The 20977-nt window shown below is 32.0% G+C and overlaps 1 protein-coding gene across 2 annotated transcripts; it reads right to left on the minus strand.

Annotated features, from left to right (window-relative positions):
- Positions 1–14473: 14473 nt before the first annotated feature.
- Positions 14474–15745, minus strand: LOC112767219 (homeobox-leucine zipper protein HAT9). 2 transcript variants are annotated; one of them, XM_025813106.3, is made up of 3 exons: positions 15220–15745; positions 15051–15130; positions 14474–14968 (listed from the first exon to the last, which is right to left on the minus strand). In XM_025813106.3, exons 1-3 carry the CDS (start codon positions 15586–15588, stop codon positions 14839–14841), a joined length of 579 nt encoding a protein of 192 aa, XP_025668891.1. In that variant the 5' UTR covers positions 15589–15745; the 3' UTR covers positions 14474–14838. The 2 variants fall into 2 exon arrangements, with proteins under 2 accessions (XP_025668891.1, XP_025668892.1); XM_025813107.3 differs by having other exon boundaries at positions 15051–15127; positions 15220–15727.
- Positions 15746–20977: the final 5232 nt, after the last annotated feature.

The raw sequence follows: 20977 nt of genomic DNA on the forward strand, positions 1-20977 counted from the left end.
CCACCGCGACTCACTCCTCTTCTATCACCGACATCTGGCTCGTCGGATTCGCCACCGTCGACAAGAACCGCTTCCCTTTCGTGAACCAGATGTGTTATCGGAGCCGCCGTTGCAGTTGGAGTTGAACTTGAGCTCGATCCCTAAGGCGGCGGCGATTTCGAGGGCGGGGGGACAGCCGGAGAAGCCATGGAGGCGGTGGTGGGCGTGGAGGGAGGAGGCGACGGAGGAAGAATTCCTTACAACCAGTGTGTCTCTTGGCGTCACCATTCCGGCCTCACTGATGGTCTAGAACAAGGGGTTAGTTAGTTACGCTAATTTCTAGTTCTAGATTTCTAGGTGTTTGTGATAATTTCCAAGTTGAAAATTGAAGTATATATGTTCTTGCTTTTGAAGGTGGACTTGGTTGGAGGGTACTATGATGCAGGTGATCATGTGAAGTTTGGATTGCCAATGGCTTTCACAGTAGTCGCACGGTAGCAGCATCATCACGATGTTGCTCTCTGCGTTTTGGGATATTAGGTGCCGTTTTGATGATTAAAGAGATTGCAAACTACACAATTACAGAAATATAAAAAAAACATTCATTTAATATGAAAAAAAACATCCTAATACTTAACAAAAGAAATATCCAGTTATATTTTAGCAAAAATAATTAAATATCTATAAAATTTAAAAAAATATATGAAATTTTTAAAGAAATAGAGACATTCACATTTGCAATACAAAAAAATTCGAAAAATATATAAAAGAACATCCATTTAGTATGAAAAAGAAACATTTTGATACTTAACAGAAGAAACATCCATATATATTAACTCGTAGAGATTTTGGATTCACCCAATAAGGTATTTGTCTGGTTTTTTGCTAATACCCTTTTGGTTCCCTAGTATTGTTCTAAAAAATAACATAGAAAACCTTAATTAAAGTTAACTTCCTTAAGAAAATATTGCTAAAAAGGGGAGGACTTGAACAACATTTTTTAACGAAGTTAATGTGTAATGAATCATGACAGAAATATTAGCTGCATAATTTTAATTGCAGTTGAACCTTCACGAAATCTGGGATAAACTTGTACAAACCCAAAGTCACATAAATGTTATTCAAAAGTGGCATTGTATCATTCATTTCTGCTGAGGAAATTTTTTTGGAGGCAAGTTATGTATATAAATTGTTTGGAAATTAAATTTATCAGATTATAACTTTTTAATACTGTAGATGCGTTTGCAACTTTTTCATATATATAAAAATCGTTATTGAGTGTAGTAGTTTTCAAATTATACGTAATCCGCTATAAGGTATAGCAGTTTACTGGGAATACGTGCCGAGCAAAAACCTTATAGGGCATAGCGATTTCTGAAGAAACTATGTTGAGCATAAATCGCGAGTGGCCTCTCTAAAAATCTCAAATCCTCTCTAAGCCTCTTCCTTTCTCTCTCAATCCACAACTTTCTCTCTCTAACCAAAATTATCTCTCTAACCAAACTTTCTCACCATACTAAATGAAGAATTCGTTATTGGCTAAAACGGTTTTATAGGTAAACTAGATGTAAACCGCACCACTCTTCTGCGGTTTATGCAAGACAATATTTCTTAAGAAACAGTTATAGTCACTCACGGTTTATACTCAACATAGTTTTTTAGAAACCGCTACATCTTGTAGTAATTTTTGCTCAGCACGCATTCTCACATAAATTATTACACCTTGTAGTGGATTATGTACAATTTAAAAATTACTATACCCTATAATGATTTTTATAAATATAAAAAAGTTGTAAATGCATCTGCAATATTAAAAAGTTGTAATCTGATAAATTTGATTTTTAAATAATTTCTATATGTAACTTGCCTTTTTTTTATGACAATTTATGCTTAGAAAATGAATTAGAGAAATGTTAGAGTTAATATTTTTTATTAATATTTTATATTTTTATTATTATAATTTAAAATTACCAAAAAACGTGTGTCAGCGTGTCACCCAATATATACATGATGCACACCCACCGTCACCATCCACTTCAATACCAAAAGTAAACACATTTATGCTCGTACACCAAAGCACCGTTTAGGTGTGTTTTGTGTTCCGGGTTTCAATGAGCATTTTCGTAATAAAAAATTCAGCATTACTATAAAAAATAGTATATTTTTTGACATAAAAAATTGACTGTTAGTTTTTTTCGATATTTTTCGAGAGTTTATTGTCAATATAGTTTATAAAAGATAATTAAAAATAAAATATTAAAATCGATAGTTAAGGTGTCGATTATTTTGATAATATTAAAATTATTTTACTATTATCGTCACATTATCGACAAATTGTGGGTGGAGTGTAATGTCTCTTCCAATAAAATACTTTACTTAAATCATAGTATTTCGACCAAAAAAACATTACGTGACCTTTTTTAATATTAACTACTTAATACTGAGCTCTTACATCACTAATTTATTTCCGATTATAAGAGAAACCAATAATTTTTTTTGTTCAAATAAACTCGTTCATAAAAGATTTTCAAATAATAATAGTCACATAATTATTAATAATAGTAGATGTTATTCAAGTAATTTTAAATAAAGCTCATATACAATACCTATCTTCTGCATAAAATAAAATTTTAAGAAACAAGAGTAAGAGAATTCTATGAAAACAACATGATTTACAAAAAAATTTCACTATTTGTCTGCAGTTTCATACTAAGTCTTCAAGCTTGTGTCACTGAAAAGGAATGAAAATTTTGGGGTAAAAACTAAATCACAAGTTCTTAGTAGAGTTTGAGAATGCTGTGAAAGTAAAGAATAAATGCACATAACTCTTTTATCTCTGAAGAATAATTTCCTTTATTAAACCTTTAAAATTTTGAGTCTTATTTTAAATGATTTAGTAGTTTCCTTCAAATTACATTATTTTAAAACAATTTTCAGTTACATTATTCAATCCTCAACCACCTCAATTCACAGTGACATTTATAAACTAACAACATAAAGGATTCGATGGTCCCATAACGTTTGGACCATTAAATGGTTCCATAACAAAACATGTTTTTTAAGTTTTCTTAATAACTGCTACATAGTTCTTTAACTAATTTTAATTACAAATTAACTCTATATATTTTATTTAATTATAAAAATAGTTTTTTATTTTATAAATTATTATTTTATCAATCATCTATTATGTTTATTAACAATCAAAAACAAAAACAATAACGAATTAGATCTTCCATTGATCATAATAAACCTCTTGGCCATTCCAATGGATTAAAAGTTTATATTTGATATGTGACATTCGTGATCAACAATAAAATCGTGTTTCCTTGAAAACCAATCGATTGTAATTTCAAAACAATCGATTGAATTATAACTCAATCGATTGGATTACAATTTATCACAAAACAATCGATTGAAAATTGCAAGGCTGGTTTTCGCATAAATCAATCGATTGAACGATGAATAAAAAGTGGATTTTTGTATTAATATAAAAATATGAATGTTAAATATATTAATATAAAAAAACAAATGATTTTTTAAAAAAAATAAATATAGAAATTATTAAATAAAAACTAATTTGAAAGGTACAAAGACTTGAGGGTATGATATTAAACTAGTTGGGTAAAAATATTAGTGAATTAAACAATTATATCTATTACATAGTGAAAAATAATACACATAAAACATATTTTTATTTTTAAACACAAATCTTATATATAAGTATAGTTTCTTAAAATTTTGGGGGGTCCAGGCCACTACCCGCCCCTCTAGATCCGTCCCTGATTACTAGCTAATTAATAATAAAAAATAATATCTATTTACTTTTTAGTATTCTCAATGTCTGTGAATTGATAAAAGATAAAAAAATATTTTTTCATTACACAATCAATTTCACGAATAAAGTATCGAAACCAATAATTACAAAATTAGAGATTCTATTCACTGACCTCGATTTTGTAATCAAAACTATGGATTGTTTTCTGAACACTACAATGAAAAAATTGATTAGACCTTTGCTGATTGTTACAATGGTGATTGTCAATTAACGATGAACAAATAGTGGATATTAAATAGACGGATAAAAAATGAAAAAAAAATTGGATATTGAGTAGATGGATGTTCGAAAGAAAAACAATGAAATTTTTTATAATCAAAGAGAATGATACACGATTTCAATGGTGGGATTGAATAATTGGTGATGGATTATTCACCAATTTATAATGTTAATATTAAGGAAAAGATAAGATTAGAGTATCTAAATCAAAATAAAATCTTAAAAATGGAAGATAAAATTTTAAAGATAAGATAGATGAATAACAAGATAATTTCTAAAAACGATAACAAGATTGAAATAGGTGTAGTACACACGTTCCAATCGATTGAATTCTCACGCCAATCGATTGAGTAACAAAACCAACCAATTGTTTTGGTGAGACCTTATGTTGTTTTCAAGCATTCAATCGATTGGAGAGTATAAACAATCAATTGAATTACAAAAATCCACTTTTTATTCATCGTTCAATCGATTGGGTCATATAACCAATTGATTGATTTATGCGAAAACCATGCTGCCTTACAATTTTCAATCGATTGTTTTGTGATAAACTGTAATCCAATCGATTGAGTTATAATTCAATCGATTGTTTTGAAATTCCAATCGATTGGTTTTCAAGGAAACACGATTTTATTGTTGATCACGAATGTCACAGATTAAATATAAACTTTTAATTAATTGGAATGGCCAAGAGGTTTATTACGATCAATAGAAGATCTAATTCGTTATTGTTTTTGTTTTTTATTGTTAATAAACATAATAAATGATTGATAAAATAATAATTTATAAAATAAAAAACTATTTTTATAATTAAATAAAATATATAGGATTAATTTGTAATTAAAATTAGTTAAAGGACTATGTAGCAGTTGTTAAAAAGACTTTAAAAATATATTTTGTTATGGGACCATTTAATGGTCCAAACGTTCTGGGACCATCGAATCCGGTGCCAACTAACAAGCACAAACAAGATACACAATACAACATACAAGCAATTCACACAAGTCAAATAGCAGAAAATTTCACAGATAACATAATACAACAATAGAAGGCACACCCAAGTAATTCATATAAATGCATATGATGAATGTCTATTCCTATACAAGCCATGAATTCATGTGTCGGTTGATTGTCCGTAACCCAACAACATTTCGAAGATTGGCATTACATACCGCCATCCTCATAGAGAACCTTCCTTCCGGTTTCAAGTAGGTATTACGTATCGCCGTCTTCACTGAACCTTATCCTTCGAGTCTCAAGTGAGCGTCCCCACTGAATCTCATCCGTCGGGTCTCAAGTGAGAGTCCCACTGAGCCTCATCCTTTGAGTCTCAAGTGGTCGTTACATATTACCATCCCCACTGAAGCTCATGCACAATATCTCAAGTGAGCATTACGTTTTTCCTTTCTCACGAGATTGTGCTCAAAATCATATCCTTTAATTCAAATCATTCAATCTTTTCCTCAACTTTTATTCCTCAAATCTCAAACCTTATTTCCTTAAACTTTAAACCTTAATTCCTTAAACCTTAATATTTAAATCTTAAACCTTAATCTTCAAACCTTTTTTGACCTTATCTTTACCCTTTTCTTAATTTTTTTCTTAACCTTTTTTCTTAACTTTATCTTTTCTTTACTTTTACCCTTAACCTTTTATATATATGCATTTTAATCCTTAACTTCTATGTAAATATTTTTTTATCCCTAAACTTTCACACAATGACCTTTTTATCACTCAAATCCAGTTTAACCTTACCCTCGTATATTTTCTTAAACTTTTTCTTATCTTTCTTAAATATTCTTTCAATCCATTCTCAAGTACTTTAAAAATTTAACCTTAAAGAATACTCGTTCTTCAAACTTGTAACAACTAATAACCAACATCAACCAAGTATTTAAATATCCATTTCTAACTATCAATTTCATTAATCAAGACACTACCTATACAATTAATTTAATTAAATCCTTTATTTATATAAAAAATTGGACATAACTTTTCCTAAAAATGGACTTAACCTCTATCTTAACAATTTCCAGGATTCGCAGCAATTATCAAAACAATACGATTCTCGATAATTAACTTATCATAATTCAATTAAAATTAAATTAGAATCCACAGCCAAATTATCACAATAATCATCCATTCAACTACTATACAAAACTACACTCAAATCAATCACAATTTAGTCACCAAAAAAAAAAATCAATCACAATTTCAGTCATAAATCCAAATCAAACTCATCAATTAATCATTCTAAACTATTATAATATATTTGTAATTATTCAATACGCTTTATAAGTTGAGATAACATATTTAAATAGCTATTAGAGAGAGAGAGATTTCCAACTTTTATCAAGCTTTCTTCACCAAGAATGCCACTTTCATGACACCGCCTTCATAAGAGCTCAAGAAGCCTAACCCTTCTTTTCATCATCTTCTCTTCTCACCATTCAAAAAAAAAAAAAAAAACAGCAACTTAATCAACCATTTACATCTCTCCCTAGATCATCAAGCCAACCAAAAATCCAAGTTCAAGAGGACTTCCTTTGGCCAAAAGAGAGAGCTAAAATAATCAACTTTCAAAGAGAGTGGTCAACAAAGGATACGGGTTAAGCTAGATATATAGTAACCTCTTGCTCATGATTATGTTGCTAAATGTTTGATGATGATTATGATTCTGGTGTGCATGATCGTGTGAAAGTATGTAGCATGTGAGTAATGAGAAAAGTGAGTTGAGTTTTTGGGGCTGTAACAAGAAGTATAACAAATTTAAATAACTAAAAGAAGGTTAGACTCATGAATTAGAGGAAGTTAGTAGCTTATTAGGAAACCAAATTTGATATGTAGGGTCCGAATTTTATGCTGCAGAATCTGTTGTAGAATTTTTACAGCAATTTGTTCAAATTTTTGGGAGCGATCTAGGCACTCAATTTAAGTGGAATTATTTTTTTTATGAATTCTTGATGAGTCTAGGATGTTCCCTAGAAATTTCATAATTTTCTGATGTGCAGATTAGGAGATATAAATTTTTGAAGTTAGATGCATTATGCAAAAAAATTGATTTTTTATTTTTAGAGCAGCATCTTCTAAACTGCATATCTGTTAATTTGGACAAATTTTTGAGTTGTAACCAAAAACAGTTAAAAGATTGGGAGGTATAGGATGGTGTATCCAAATTTCAGAGCAATCCAGTTTTTAGAGGAAAAGCTATGCAACTTACAAGGAAGATGGCTCACTGCTTTGGTGACACAATTTCTTTTAAAACAGAACAGATTTCTATACTGCATAAATTTTTCTTATAATGTAATATTGTCTTAAAAATTAAACCAAATTAAACTTAGATAAGTCTAATATAACTGTACTAAATTTGAAAAGTATTAAATTAAAAATAGATTTTTCATGATTTTATAAAAATAAATGCTACTCGTTGGTTTTTCAAATTTTACAAAAAGGGCGGTTTATGACCTCTTAGATTCAATTAGTAAATCCTTGTGAAAAAATTATATTTATTCACGATTTTTACTTGCTAGTAGAATGCTGAGTATGAAATCAAAGAAAAACTAATCTCAAAAATATGTTGACTAGTGAACAACTTTGTTTAGAGGAATGCAAACAACTCCAAATAAAATTTCAGCTAATTACTATATATAAAGCTAAGAAAATTGTTTCCAGCTTAGGTTTAAGCAGGTTAAGATAAGAAAATTGAACTGATGTTTTGGATTTAAGAGAGCGGATTATAATATTCAATAGAAAAATTGAATAATATGCCGCTAAATATAGAGAGCTTGAAGACCGCTGCTAAAGGGAGAAAAGAGAGTGACAACAGATTGTTGAATCTTTGCGTGAGGATTTCAACACCAGTAACTCACAGATAGATCAATTTAATCATCAACTCAGCAGCTTGACTGAGTATGTGAGGGCAATAGGTTTTAGTAGTTCTGGATCACGTATCTCCCCAACTCGTCCTTTTATTTTTTTTCAAGCTCTCAGAAAAGCACATCTGCTCTTCAGGTAGAAAACTCTCACCTATCCTGCAGTCACTAGGACAACCACAGAGTTTTCAGATAGAGGATGATTCTGACAATCTCGATGATTCAGATGAGGACTATTTAGACGAGTACGAGTAGGGTTATTTACTTTGCTTTGAATATTTTGTAGTATTAGTGGATTGCAATTTAGAAGAATATAAGTTTGAATTTAGTTATTTATCTTATTTTGAATCTTTATGTTAGAGAAAGTATATTAGGAGCTCATTACTTCAATCGAGATAATGAAAAATCATTTCGTCTTTTTAGTTGGAACTTTAGGGGGTTCTCTAAAAAAGATAGCAAAAAAATTATTCCTAAAGTCGAGACTAAGAGGAATGTATAAACAATCTATAGGTTTCGTCGTTTTTCTAATTTCTTCCCTAGCAGAATGTGAAAGATTACCTCGGAGAGCAGCTTTTGCTAAAACTCTAGTAGTTTCTTGAAAACTCGCTTCGGATATGAAACTTTGGGTATTCAAAGATGTTTTTGTTATTCCCAATAATAGAGTTCGGTAACAAATTACTTCTTCTAAGGCACGTCCTATTTTAATAAATTTGTAAATTCATTATCTAATATTTAGTACAAATTTTATTTTTATAAAAATTTATTTGACTCGTTATCTAATATTTTGGTATAAATTTTATTTCTATATTTAAAAGTTTATTTACATTAATTGTCTACTATTTTTCAAATAAAAAAAATAATTAAAAAATATGACTATTAAAATCGATGGCACATTTGTTGTTTTTCAAATTTAAAATAGACAAAAGAAAAAAAATTCACGATAAACTCGTTATTTCAATATAATTAAATCGAAGGCTACTTTGTCAATTTTAATGTATCAATTATTGACAAATGCGTTGTCAATTTTATTTAACATTATCGACGATAAGTTTGTGATTTTATTCAATGGGTAAAAATCTTAAACTCATATTATAGACAGAAAAATTGTCAATTATTTTTATTGAAAACTTATCAACGGTCCGACAAGCCGTCAATTTTATTATAATTTTAAAAAATTGACATATTTAAAAGCGACAACTTACGTTGTTGATTTTGTCATCGATTTTTAATATTATCGACAATTTTATCATTAATTTGGCTGTTGATTTTAATAGTATTTTTTGTAGTGCAATGATCGCGGAATTTACAAGTCTACAAACTAACCGGTAGGTGTACCAGGTCATACCAAGTAATACCTCAGGTGAGTGAGGGTCGATCCCACAAGGATTGATGGATTGAGCAACAATAGTAGATTGAATCACTTAGTCAGGCAAGCAGAGAATGGTGTTTTGAGGTTCAAAAGCATTAAACAGAAATTCAGAGAGTAAGAACGCAAGTAGTGAAATTGGTGTGAAAAGTATGCGAGAAGATACTTAAGGTTTCAGAGTTATTTATTGTTCCAGATTAAGTTTTCTTTCCAGCTATTTTAATCATGCAAGATTCATTTTATGACAAACTGTAATGGACTAAACCCTAATTCCTCAGTGATTTAGTCTCCTCTAACCTAATTAACCGCCAATTTCTTGGTCACTTAATATAGATTAGAGAGTTAGGTTTAATTCTAGTATATTAGCCACAAAAATCCTAATTACCCAAATATAAGAGGATTATATGTCACGTATCCCGTTAAGTCTAAGTAATTAGCAGTTTAGGAGGAATTTACTTTCAAGCTAGTATTCAAGTGAGATATCTTTTCCAAGAATCAATAAGAATTCATGTAGAATAAGAGTTATTTCCAATACACTCAAATTCATAAGATGAATAACGAAAGTAATCCTTGAAATTAAATCAATACATTAATTAAAACAGAGTAATAATAGTATTAATCCATGAAAATAAACAGAGCTCATAACCTTAACCAATGAGGTTTAGTTGCTCATGACTCAGAGAAAAAATTAGGGTTCAAAAGTGTGAAAGTGCGGAATGAAGTCCGAGAGGAGAGATCCCCCGAAGGGCGAAATCTTTTTCCTTTTATATTTAACCTAATTTGATTTCAAAATAAAATAAACTAATAATAACTAAAGCCCAAAAAATTGTGTTTGGGAATAAAAATACTTAAAATAAAATAAAATATAATAATTAAAAGCCAAATCCAGCTAAAGATGCTCCTTTGGGTTAGATTGATCCGTGTTGCTCAGTGTTTAGCGCCCCAGGTGACAGAAACTTCACTTTCAATTCTGACTTCCTGGCGCTAAACGCCAGGCTTGGCGTTTAGCTCCCCTGATGGCAGTGACTTCTTCTTCGTTTCTAACTTGCTGGCGCTAAACGCCAGGATAGCGCCCCTAATGGTAGAGACTTGGCATGCATCACAAGGCAGTTGGCGCTAAACGCTCAGGTCCGCGTTTAGCGCTAGTTTGGCAGATTCAAGATTCTTCTCTTTTCTTGCACGCGAACTCTGCCAAACCGATCCATACTTCACCTGAAATAATTAAAACATTAAAGCGACTCAAAGTAGCATTCAAATAGGTTTCAAACACTAAAATCTAATTAAAACTCAATAAATTTATATCTAAAATAAATAAAAAATAAAAAAAATGCTCACACATCATACCATTAGAAAAAGCTAATTACATTGGCCTAATTTTATAACAACCTCAGCTAAAATTCCATTATTTTTATGTACGTTGGTTGTTTTCTTGTGGTAACTACTGAAACTTTATCAACAGTAAATATGAAATCAAAGCCAAAATTCTAATACGTGTTTAAGTTAGTAAAATTCTAGTTCACTAGGATCATAACATAATTGCGACTTAGGAGTTTTGAATACATTCAACAATATTATGGCTTAGGATTGACAATGAATAAGAGGTAATAGAATTTAGATTTCATCTTAATTTTATCCGTAAAATTTTTTAAAATTAAATTTTATTTTATTTATAAGTTGAAAATCTTTTAATCTAAATTTTACTTGTACCTTAAAATTCTTCACTCAATTCTACCAATAAAAAATTTAATTTTTTTTAATCAAGTACATTATTTAATCAAATATAATATTTAATTATTTTATGTGTGATAAACATACTAGTAAATAAAAAAATATAAAATTAAATTCATATTAAAATTAAAAACAACAAAATCATAATCAAATTTATGTTAAAATTACAAACACTATAAATATCAATTCATCATCAAATCCTTGTTAATAATAGTTCTAACAATATACACTAATAAACTAAAAGTGCAAGCGAGTATATAGGTTGAATAGAGTTAATTCTAAATTTTTAATTCAAACTTTATTTTATTCGTAATTCAATTCGCTTAGTTTCTAACCCTACTTGCAGCGAGTAAAATTATCAATCATATTCAAATGAGTTGGTTTAGCTTGAATATCCATAAATGAAATTAGGCTTGCCAAACCTAAATAATGGTCTAAACAATACTCAGGAATTAACTAATTAATTTATACTAGAATTAAGATTAAATGAGTCTGACTCTATTTTAATAGTTAGTTGAAAAATATCTCATACTTATAACTATCTAAAAATCATATATTTAAGAAATAGAAAATTTATAATAGAGTGTTATTAAAAGAAACTTTGAGTCTATACTTTATAATAAACCACATATACATTAATACATACCATCGTAGTTAAGATGAATGCTTTTTAGAGGTGCGTGGTGTGCTCAATCAAACGTGGAAAGGCTACCTAATCGTTGTTGTCATGAAGCATGCATATACATACAGTCCTATAAAATTGTCAAGTTGTTTAATTTAAGAAAAACTCTTAAACAGAGTAATTTTTAGTATTTTTAGTCATTATTTGATCAGTAAAAATATTATATTATTATTTTATTAATTTATGTATATAAATTTTAAAAAATATAAGTGCAAATTATATTAATTTATGGATACAAATTGTATTAATTCACGTGTGCAAAATTCTAATAAATATAAGTACAAATTATTGTTTAATTTATTAAGTACGAGCCAAAAATGATAATATATATTTGTTGGTCATGTAGCATTGCTCTTAATTTAATTTGGATCATCCAATAGAAAGAACGCATACCTAGTTACAGGAGCGGAGTTTAGTTGAGACAATAGAGTGATGACTCTCCCAAATTTTTTATAAAAAAATTAATAGTATTTTTTTAAAAAATAAAAAATAGATTAATTAATTTAAATACTTTACTATGACTTTAAAGCACTCAAATTCAATTCTCATCTCTTTTTTTTTTTTTTTACCAAAGATAGGAGACTCGAACCCGCAACCTCTTAATTGAGTATGGGGAGACTATGCCATTTGAGCTATAACTCATTGGCAAAATTTAAAAAGATAAAAGACTCGAACCCGCAACCTCTTATTTTTATTGTATAATAATTTTTAATTTTTATTTATTTAATTTAATATTATTTTATATTTTATTATTTATTTAATTTAATTTTTTTATATAATAAAAAATATTAAAATATTTAATAAATATTAATATTATTGAATTTATATAAATTGATAAAAAAGATTCAACAAATTTGTAGCCTCCCAAAATTTTGTTTTAAGTTTGGCCACCTGCCTAGTTAGCTTGTTGATTAATCATGATTATCGTTCTCATGTTTTTGTTCGATCGCCGCTGATTCTTATTGGGTGGACGCCGCCGACACATACAAACAATTGGTGCGCACCACATACAGTTTCGATAAGGACAAGAATATATGATTAGAGCTTGATCAAACACTATTAATACTATATGTTTATAATTATCATGAATAATAATAAACATTTTGATGAAATCAATCATAAATCTTCCAAGATAAGCCCAGCACGCGTGCGAAGAATAACACGTACAGTACTCACTAGTCTTCATGATAATAATAATTATTATTATTTAAAAAAAATTGTCTTTTGCACTCGTTAGTCGCTAGCACATTATTATTTCTTGTTTTTTCATTTTGATTTAAAAAGATAATTTATTATATTAATTAGTATTAACATGTTGAATAATATTGTTACATACAGATCGGATACTAGCTACTACATACTCATTAGATCGCATTTGAAAACATTAAATAATAATATAATGTCATGCGCTTTATAACTTGATTAATGATCAATAATTTAAGGACGCTCGTCCAAGTATATATAAGAGAAGCGATTACAACAGCACTTTGGAAGTTTTTGAAGAAACACAAGCCCATTTGTGTTGTTTGTTTCACATACAGAGTTAGCTCGAACGTGATTACTTAGGGTATTAATTGATTGCGTAAATTAAATGATTAACATACATGATATATTTAGTTCACTAGTTTATTTAAGCGAGTGTCAAAAATTCAAATCCTACCTTACCTTATGTATGTAATAATTCATTGGCCAACCTTTAAATAGAATTTTAATCCATAACAGATTAATTCTTAACCTGCTGCATTGAGCGATATATACCGTGAAAAATGTTAAGGCAGGAGATAGTGGTGACTAATGGCCCACACATGCACCACGCTGCGACAAACTTCTCCGATCCAAGTCCGTTGACAATCAGATTCAAATGTGATATAGTATTATTTTTATGAAGAAAAAGTATAGATAATCAACAATATTTTTGAATAATGTGTGAATAATGTAAATTATTAGAGTTAAAAGAGTAAATTAATCTTAAATTTAATAAATAGTATTAAATTAGAATGTATTGTATTTTTATTTGATTGGTGGTTGTTCATGTTGTTTAAGACTGTCATTGTTTACCTAGCATTCCCCTTTTATAAAATAACGCACATTATATTAGTTTATTTTAAACGTCTTTTTGTAAAGACGCTTACTATTATTATTGGACTTTATTAATGAATTGATTATTTTTGAATTTCTTAATAAATTAGAATAAAACTGATTTTTTTTATAACAATAACAATAAATCTAATTTTTTTTAGAAATCTAATTGTATTTTTAAATTTTTAAGGATTTATATGTCTGCAAAATAAAAAGTCAGAGATATATTTATCTTTTTATCAAAAAATTTAAAAATATTCGATTTAGATTGTGTAATTCGATCGGATCAAATCAGGTCTAATAATTATAATGCAGATAATTGAGTTTATTACTGTTGTTATAATAAATCGATTTTGTTCTGATTTATTAAAAAATAAATCATTAACCAATTTAATAAAGATGTCCAATAATAACATGACATATATAAACATCTTTAAAAAAAAGAAGACATTTTTAATGTCTTTATTAAAGTGTTCTCCTTATTTTAAAACATTTGGCAATCATGGATGGAATATCATCTGCTAAATTTAAGTTCTATATATTCTCATTGTTTGGGGACGACAAATCTTTTATGACGAATTTTCAATAATGTAGCCAAAAAGTGGGAAATGAAAATAATCGTTGAACTAATGTTTAAAAACTGATTCACAACTTTGATGATTCAAATCAGAAAAAAAGAAAAAAAGAAAATTACATTAATGGAAACGCTAGTGTTGTAGCTCAAACAACATTTTTCTGCTATATATAATATCATTAAGTAAGGAGTCCCGTTAGGGAGTCGATGGAGTATTTGTACAATATGTACAATGGGCTATTTATTTGGCTCAATATGAGTTAAAAAATAAACATACAGGATAAAATACTACTAATTTTTCAAACACAATACATCCATACTATCCAAAATAACCATTCGAGTACGAGAGATAATAGACATCTAATATCCTACTAAATCGAACATCCTTATACCCATGGTACGTATTGTATAGATACTTCATTGACTCCCTATACTTCCTCTGAAGTAATTAAAAGAAGGAAGAAGATAGCAATTAACTAAACTAGCACTATGATCGTTATTATATTATTTGTTGTTTGTTTTCATGGATTTTAGATGTTGCAGCTCCTTTTGCAACCTCTTGTTCTCTTCTCTTAGCCTCTCACACCACTTCTTCAATATCTCACACTCCGCTTCCGTTTGCTTCAATTTTGTCCTGCTTACATATTTTTATATATATATGTTCATCTATCACTTAATACTCATTCAAATTTAAAACAGAAAAATCGAATTACTACCTTGCTCTCCTGTTCTGAAACCACACCTCCACTTGCCTCGCTCTCAGATTGAGCTTCTTTGCCAACTCTTGCTTTTGCTTCTGATGAGAATATATATAATATCAAATGGAAATTAAGGAAAAACGGTGGTGAGAAATCTATATAATATATATCAACAATTGAAGCATACCGGATTCAGAGTAGAATGGTGTATGAAGCTATCCTCTAAGAGTGCAGATTGTTGTTTGGTGAGCCTAAGTTTCTTTCTGGGGTTACCATTCTTCTTGTTTTCTTCTTCGTCTAAGTCCAGCAAGAATTCTTCGTCTCTCTCCCTCTTGATGCTAGACGATGAGTTGGAAAATGAAGAAACACCTGCGCTTTGAGAAGATCTAGAATCCTGTTCTGGTCCTAAAGTAAGAGATGGGTATGCCTTAATATTGCTGCATGGACCCTCCTCCTCCTCCTTCTTCTTCTGCCTACAGTTTTCACCATGAACAAGACTAAGACCAAGACCAAGTCCAAGTTCTTGGTCATTATTATTAGAGAAGGCCATCATCATATTGTGAGAATTAGGAAATGAATTCGAGCGAGCTGAGAAGTTTGTAGATTGCAATAATAATTAATGTGATGCAAGAATGGATGCAAATTAGAGCGGTTGTGGCAGAATTTATTAGAGCGAACCCATCCGCCCCCGACAATTACTTCGAAATGAAAACGAGACCTTCAAGAAAAAAAAGCATCCAATTTGGTCACTGATTTTTTTTGGACTGATTTGATAGAGCCTAGCAGCGGAAACGACACAAATGTCCAACACAAAAACAATATGGAAGCACTCACAACACAATATGGCAACAACTATAACAAGCAAATATAGCAAGTAAAGCAATAATAAGAACACACCGAGATTTTAACGTGGAAAACCCCCTCAAGGTGAGAGGTAAAAACCACGAGTCGTCCAGACCAATGAAATAGCTCCACTATAATCAAATGAGGTACAAGAGAGTCTCAAACAAAGCACAAAAATGTGCATATAACCAGCCAAAACATCAAAGCACCAAAGCTCACAAATGAAAAGCAAGAAGATGAAATATACCCAAAAACAGAGCTACTGTCGAAGCCAATTTCTCCCGCTGCAGACCTCCAATTAAAATCTCCACCGTCCAGAATGAAGAACAAGATGTGAAGAATCTACAGTTCAAATTTCACGTCGATCCAACGGTGAAAGAATGAGAAACTGCCGTTCCAAAATTGCTGCTCTGTGTAAAAACGGGAAACCTAATTTCTCTCTTGCGAAGCCAATTTCTCTCACTGCAAATCTCCAATCAACATCTCCACCGACCAGAATGAAGAACAAGATGATAAGAACATGCAGTTTAAATTTCAAGCCGATCCAACGGTGAACAACTGAGAAACTGATATTTGAAATTTACTGCTTTGGACAAAAACGGGAATTTTGTTTTTCCCCTTCTCTCTCACTTGGTGGCTACTCTCACTCACTCTCAATGACCCCAAAAATCTGAACTAGGGTTGTGGCACAATGGGTGCAAGAGACACCCTCAAAATGTTGGGCTTGGGCCTCACAAAGGAGAGAAAAACCCAACAAATCTCCCCCTTCTCGACTAGGTGGAGGCTCTCGCCATTCCGGCGATCAAACAACATGTTTCAAACTTTTCTCTTGACAATGCTTTTGTCATCATATCAGCACCATTGTCATCAGTGTGAACTTTCTCAAGTTCCAACAACTTTGAATCTAACACATCCCGTATCCAGTGATACCTAACATCAATGTGTTTAGATCTTGGATGAAAAGTAGAATTCTTGGCAAGATGAATAGCACTTTGGCTATCACACAACAACACATAACGGTCTTGCTTGAAACCAAGTGCTGCAAGAAACTTCTTCATCCACAACAACTCTTTACATGCTTCAGTTGCTGCAATAAACTCTGCCTCTGTGGTAGAAAGTGCAACACACTTTTGTAGCCTTGACTGCCATGAAATAGCTCCCCCTGCAAACTTGACCAAATAACCTGAAGTAGACTTTCGAGAATCAATATCTCCTGCCATGTCTGCATCAGTAAAGCCAACTAGCAAAGGTTTCTCACCACCAAAACTCAAACTCAAGTTAGTTGTACCTTTGAGATATCTCATAATCCATTTAACAGCATTCCAATGTTCTTTACCTGGATTAGAGAGAAAACGACTCACAGTACCAACTGCATGAGCAATGTCTGGTCTAGTACACACCATAGCATACATCAAGCTTCCAACAGCTGAGGCATAAGGAATTTCATCCATTGCTTGTTTCTCCTCATCAGTGGTTGGACACTGCTTGGTACTCAACTTAAAATGAGGAGCAAAAGAACTAGCAACACATTTGGCATCATTCATGCCAAACCTTTGAAGCACCTTCTTTATGTACTTCTCCTGTGACAAATAAAGCTTCTTGGAATCTCTATAACGAGTAATAGTCATGCCCAAAATTTGTTTGGCAGGACCCAAGTCCTTCATAGCAAAGAACTTACTCAACTGTTTCTTCAACTCATTAATCCTCAAAGCATTCTTGCCCACAATCAAAATATCATCCACATAAAGCAAAAGAATGATAAAATCATCATCAGAAAATTTTTGCACAAATACACAATGATCTGAAGTTGTCTTACGGTAACCATGCTTCCCCATAACAGATTCAAACTTCTTGTACCACTGTCTTGGAGCTTGCTTCAACCCATAAAGACTCTTCTTAAGCTTGCACACAAAATCTTCCTTTCCTTTAACAACAAAGCCCTCCGGTTGCTCCATGTAGATCTCCTTGTCTAAATCACCATGAAGAAAAGCTGTCTTCACATCCATTTGCTCAATCTCCAAATCAAGAGACGCTGCTAATCCAAGCACAGCACGAATGGATGACATCCTCACAACAGGAGAAAAGATCTCCTCATAATCAACACCTTTTCTCTGGCTAAAGCCTCTAACAACCAATCTAGCCTTATACCGAGGCTTAGAATTGTGTTCTTCATTCTTGATTCTGAATACCCATTTGTTCTTCAAAACTCGCATACCCTTCGATAGCTTCACCAACTCATAGGTATCATTCTCAAGCAAGGACTTCATTTCTTCTTGCATAGCTTCAAGCCATTGAGCTTTGCTTTCATCTTCAACAGCCTCTCCAAAGCATTCAGGTTCTCCCCCATCAGTCAACAAAACAAACTCATGTGGAGAATACCTTGACGAAGGCTTTCTCTCTCTTGTAGACCTTCTAAGTGCATTTGCAGGAATTTCTAAAGCTGGTTCTTCATCTTGATCATCATCACCAACTTCATCAAGTATTGGATCAACTGTTCCATCTTCACCTGCACTTGTATCATGCTCATTATTTTGAGCTTCAACTCTACCATCTTCTACCATAGGCATAGAGGGAGTAATATCCAAGTCAGAAAAATCATCACTAGGCTGAACCATTGGCTTTTCCGCATTATCAACATCCTTCAATGTTTGGTCTTCAACAAAGACAACATCTCTACTCCGAATCACCTTCTTGTTAACAGGATCATAAAACCTGTAACCAAACTCATCCATGCCATAGCCAATAAAAATACATTGCCTAGTCTTTACATCAAGCTTAGATCTCTCATCTTTAGGAATATGAACAAAAGCTTTACATCCAAAGACTCTTAAATGATCATAAAAAACATCTTTACCTGACCATACCTTCTCTGGCACTTCAAATTGCAAAGGAACACATGGTGTCCGGTTCAAGACATGAACAACAGTGCTCAAAGCTTCACCCCAAAAGGATTTTGCCAATCCAGACTGCGACAATAAGCACCTAACTCTTTCAACCAGTGTTCTGTTCATTCTTTCAGCCAAGCCATTCAACTGAGGAGTCTTCGGAGGAGTCTTCTGATGTCTTATACCATGCTCTTTACAATAAGCATCAAATGGACCTGAGTACTCACCACCATTGTCAGTACGAATGCATTTCAACTTCTTCCCAGTTTCTCTTTCAACAGAAGCTTGAAATTGCTTGAACACATTCAAAACTTGATCTTTGGTCTTCAAAGTGTAAACCCATAATTTTCTAGAATGATCATCAATAAAGGTTACAAAATAGATAGACCCTCCAAGTGTTCTTGTCTTCATCGGCCCACATACATCAGAATGTACCAAGTCAAGTATCTCCGGCTTCCTTGAAGGTGGATGGCTCTTAAAAGAAACCCTGTTTTGTTTCCCAGCAAAGCAATGGTTGCACTTTTGCAAAGCAACCTTACAACCAGATAAAAGATTTCTCTTGGATAACATATTCATACCCTTCTCACTCATATGACATAATCTCTTATGCCATAAATCAGTTTCATCAACAAACTCAGCAGCATTAACAACATCTTTCACAATCTTTGCTTGAGTTAAATAAAGAGTAGAGTGTCGAGTACCTCTAGCAACAACCATGGAACCCTTGGTGAGCTTCCAACTATCACGAGAAAATGAGCTATCCAAGTCTTCATCACACAACTTACCAACAGAAAGTAAGTTCAACCGAATATCTGGAACATGCTTCACACGCTTCAAAGTCAACTTGGTACCATTGGAGGTTTCTAAGCAAACCTGTCCAACACCAGCACATTTTGCAACACCTTGATGAGCCATTTTCACATCACCAAAATCACCAGGAGTATAGGACGTAAACAAATCCCTCCTAGATGTAACATGAATAGAAGCACCGCTATCAATCACCCAACTAGTGCTATTATCAACAAGGTTAACAGATTCAAACTCTTCAACAACAAGAAAATCATCATGAGTTACATTAACCTTGTCTTCATTACTACCATCATCTTTATTTTTGCTCTTGTCTTTACTTGCCTTGGCTTTCTCCTTCTTTAGCTGCCAACAAAATCTCTTCACATGTCCCTTTTGACCACAATGATGACACTCAATATTCTTATACTTTCCTCGAGACTTGCTTCTACTTTGATCTCTACCTTTAGGACCTCGACTTTTGCTTCTCCCCCTAGACTCAGAAACAAGAACATCTGAATGTGTAGTCGATGTACCTTGTGACTTTCTTCTCATCTCTTCATTCAAAACACTGCTCTTGGCAAGATCCATAGAGATTACACCATCAGGAGCAGAATTGGACAATGACATTCTGAGAATTTCCCACGAGTCTGGTAAGGAGCCAAGAAGTAACAATCCTTGAACCTCTTCATCAAACTTGATACCCATGGAAGATAACTGATTCATAATTCCTTGGAAATTATTCAAGTGATCTGTCATTGATGTCCCATCTGTATACTTCAAAGCCAACAACTGCTTAATCAAAAACATCTTGTTATTCCCAGTTTTTCGAGCATACAACTGTTCAAGCTTAATCCAAAGAGTCCGAGCATGTGTCTCTCCAATAATATGGTTCAACACATTATCGTCAACCCACTGCCTAATATATCCACAGACTTGTCTATGCAACAAAGTCCAATCATCATCAGATTTATCATTAGGCTTCTCTGTACCAAAAACTGGTTGATAAAAATTCTTGACATAAAGCAAATCTTCCATTTTTGACTTCCACAAATCATAATTAGGACCATTAAGAGTGATCATCCTACTAGTATTAGTATTAGCTTCCATTGTTCACAAACTCACAAGCCCAGAAAAATACCAACAAAGAGAGGGGAGTTGATGCTTGATGTGGAGGCTCACACTTGAGGGGGAGATTGTTAGTGTTGCAAGTGTGAGGAGTGTTGAAGTTAGTCCCACATCAAAGAAAGCATGGAAGAGTGAGGAGTTTATAAGATGAGAGACCCATTAACTTGATACCTTAAGGTTTTGAGTTGGATGTGGTGTCTTCTCATTTTATGTTCTCTCACTTGATTCCTCCCCGAATTCTCCCCGGTTGTCGAGAGCTCTCCACGGTTGGCCCAACAAGTGGTATCAGAGCCGATGGTTTAA

This window comes from Arachis hypogaea, chromosome 17, assembly GCF_003086295.3.
Source record: "Arachis hypogaea cultivar Tifrunner chromosome 17, arahy.Tifrunner.gnm2.J5K5, whole genome shotgun sequence".
Lineage (NCBI taxonomy): Eukaryota > Viridiplantae > Streptophyta > Magnoliopsida > Fabales > Fabaceae > Arachis > Arachis hypogaea.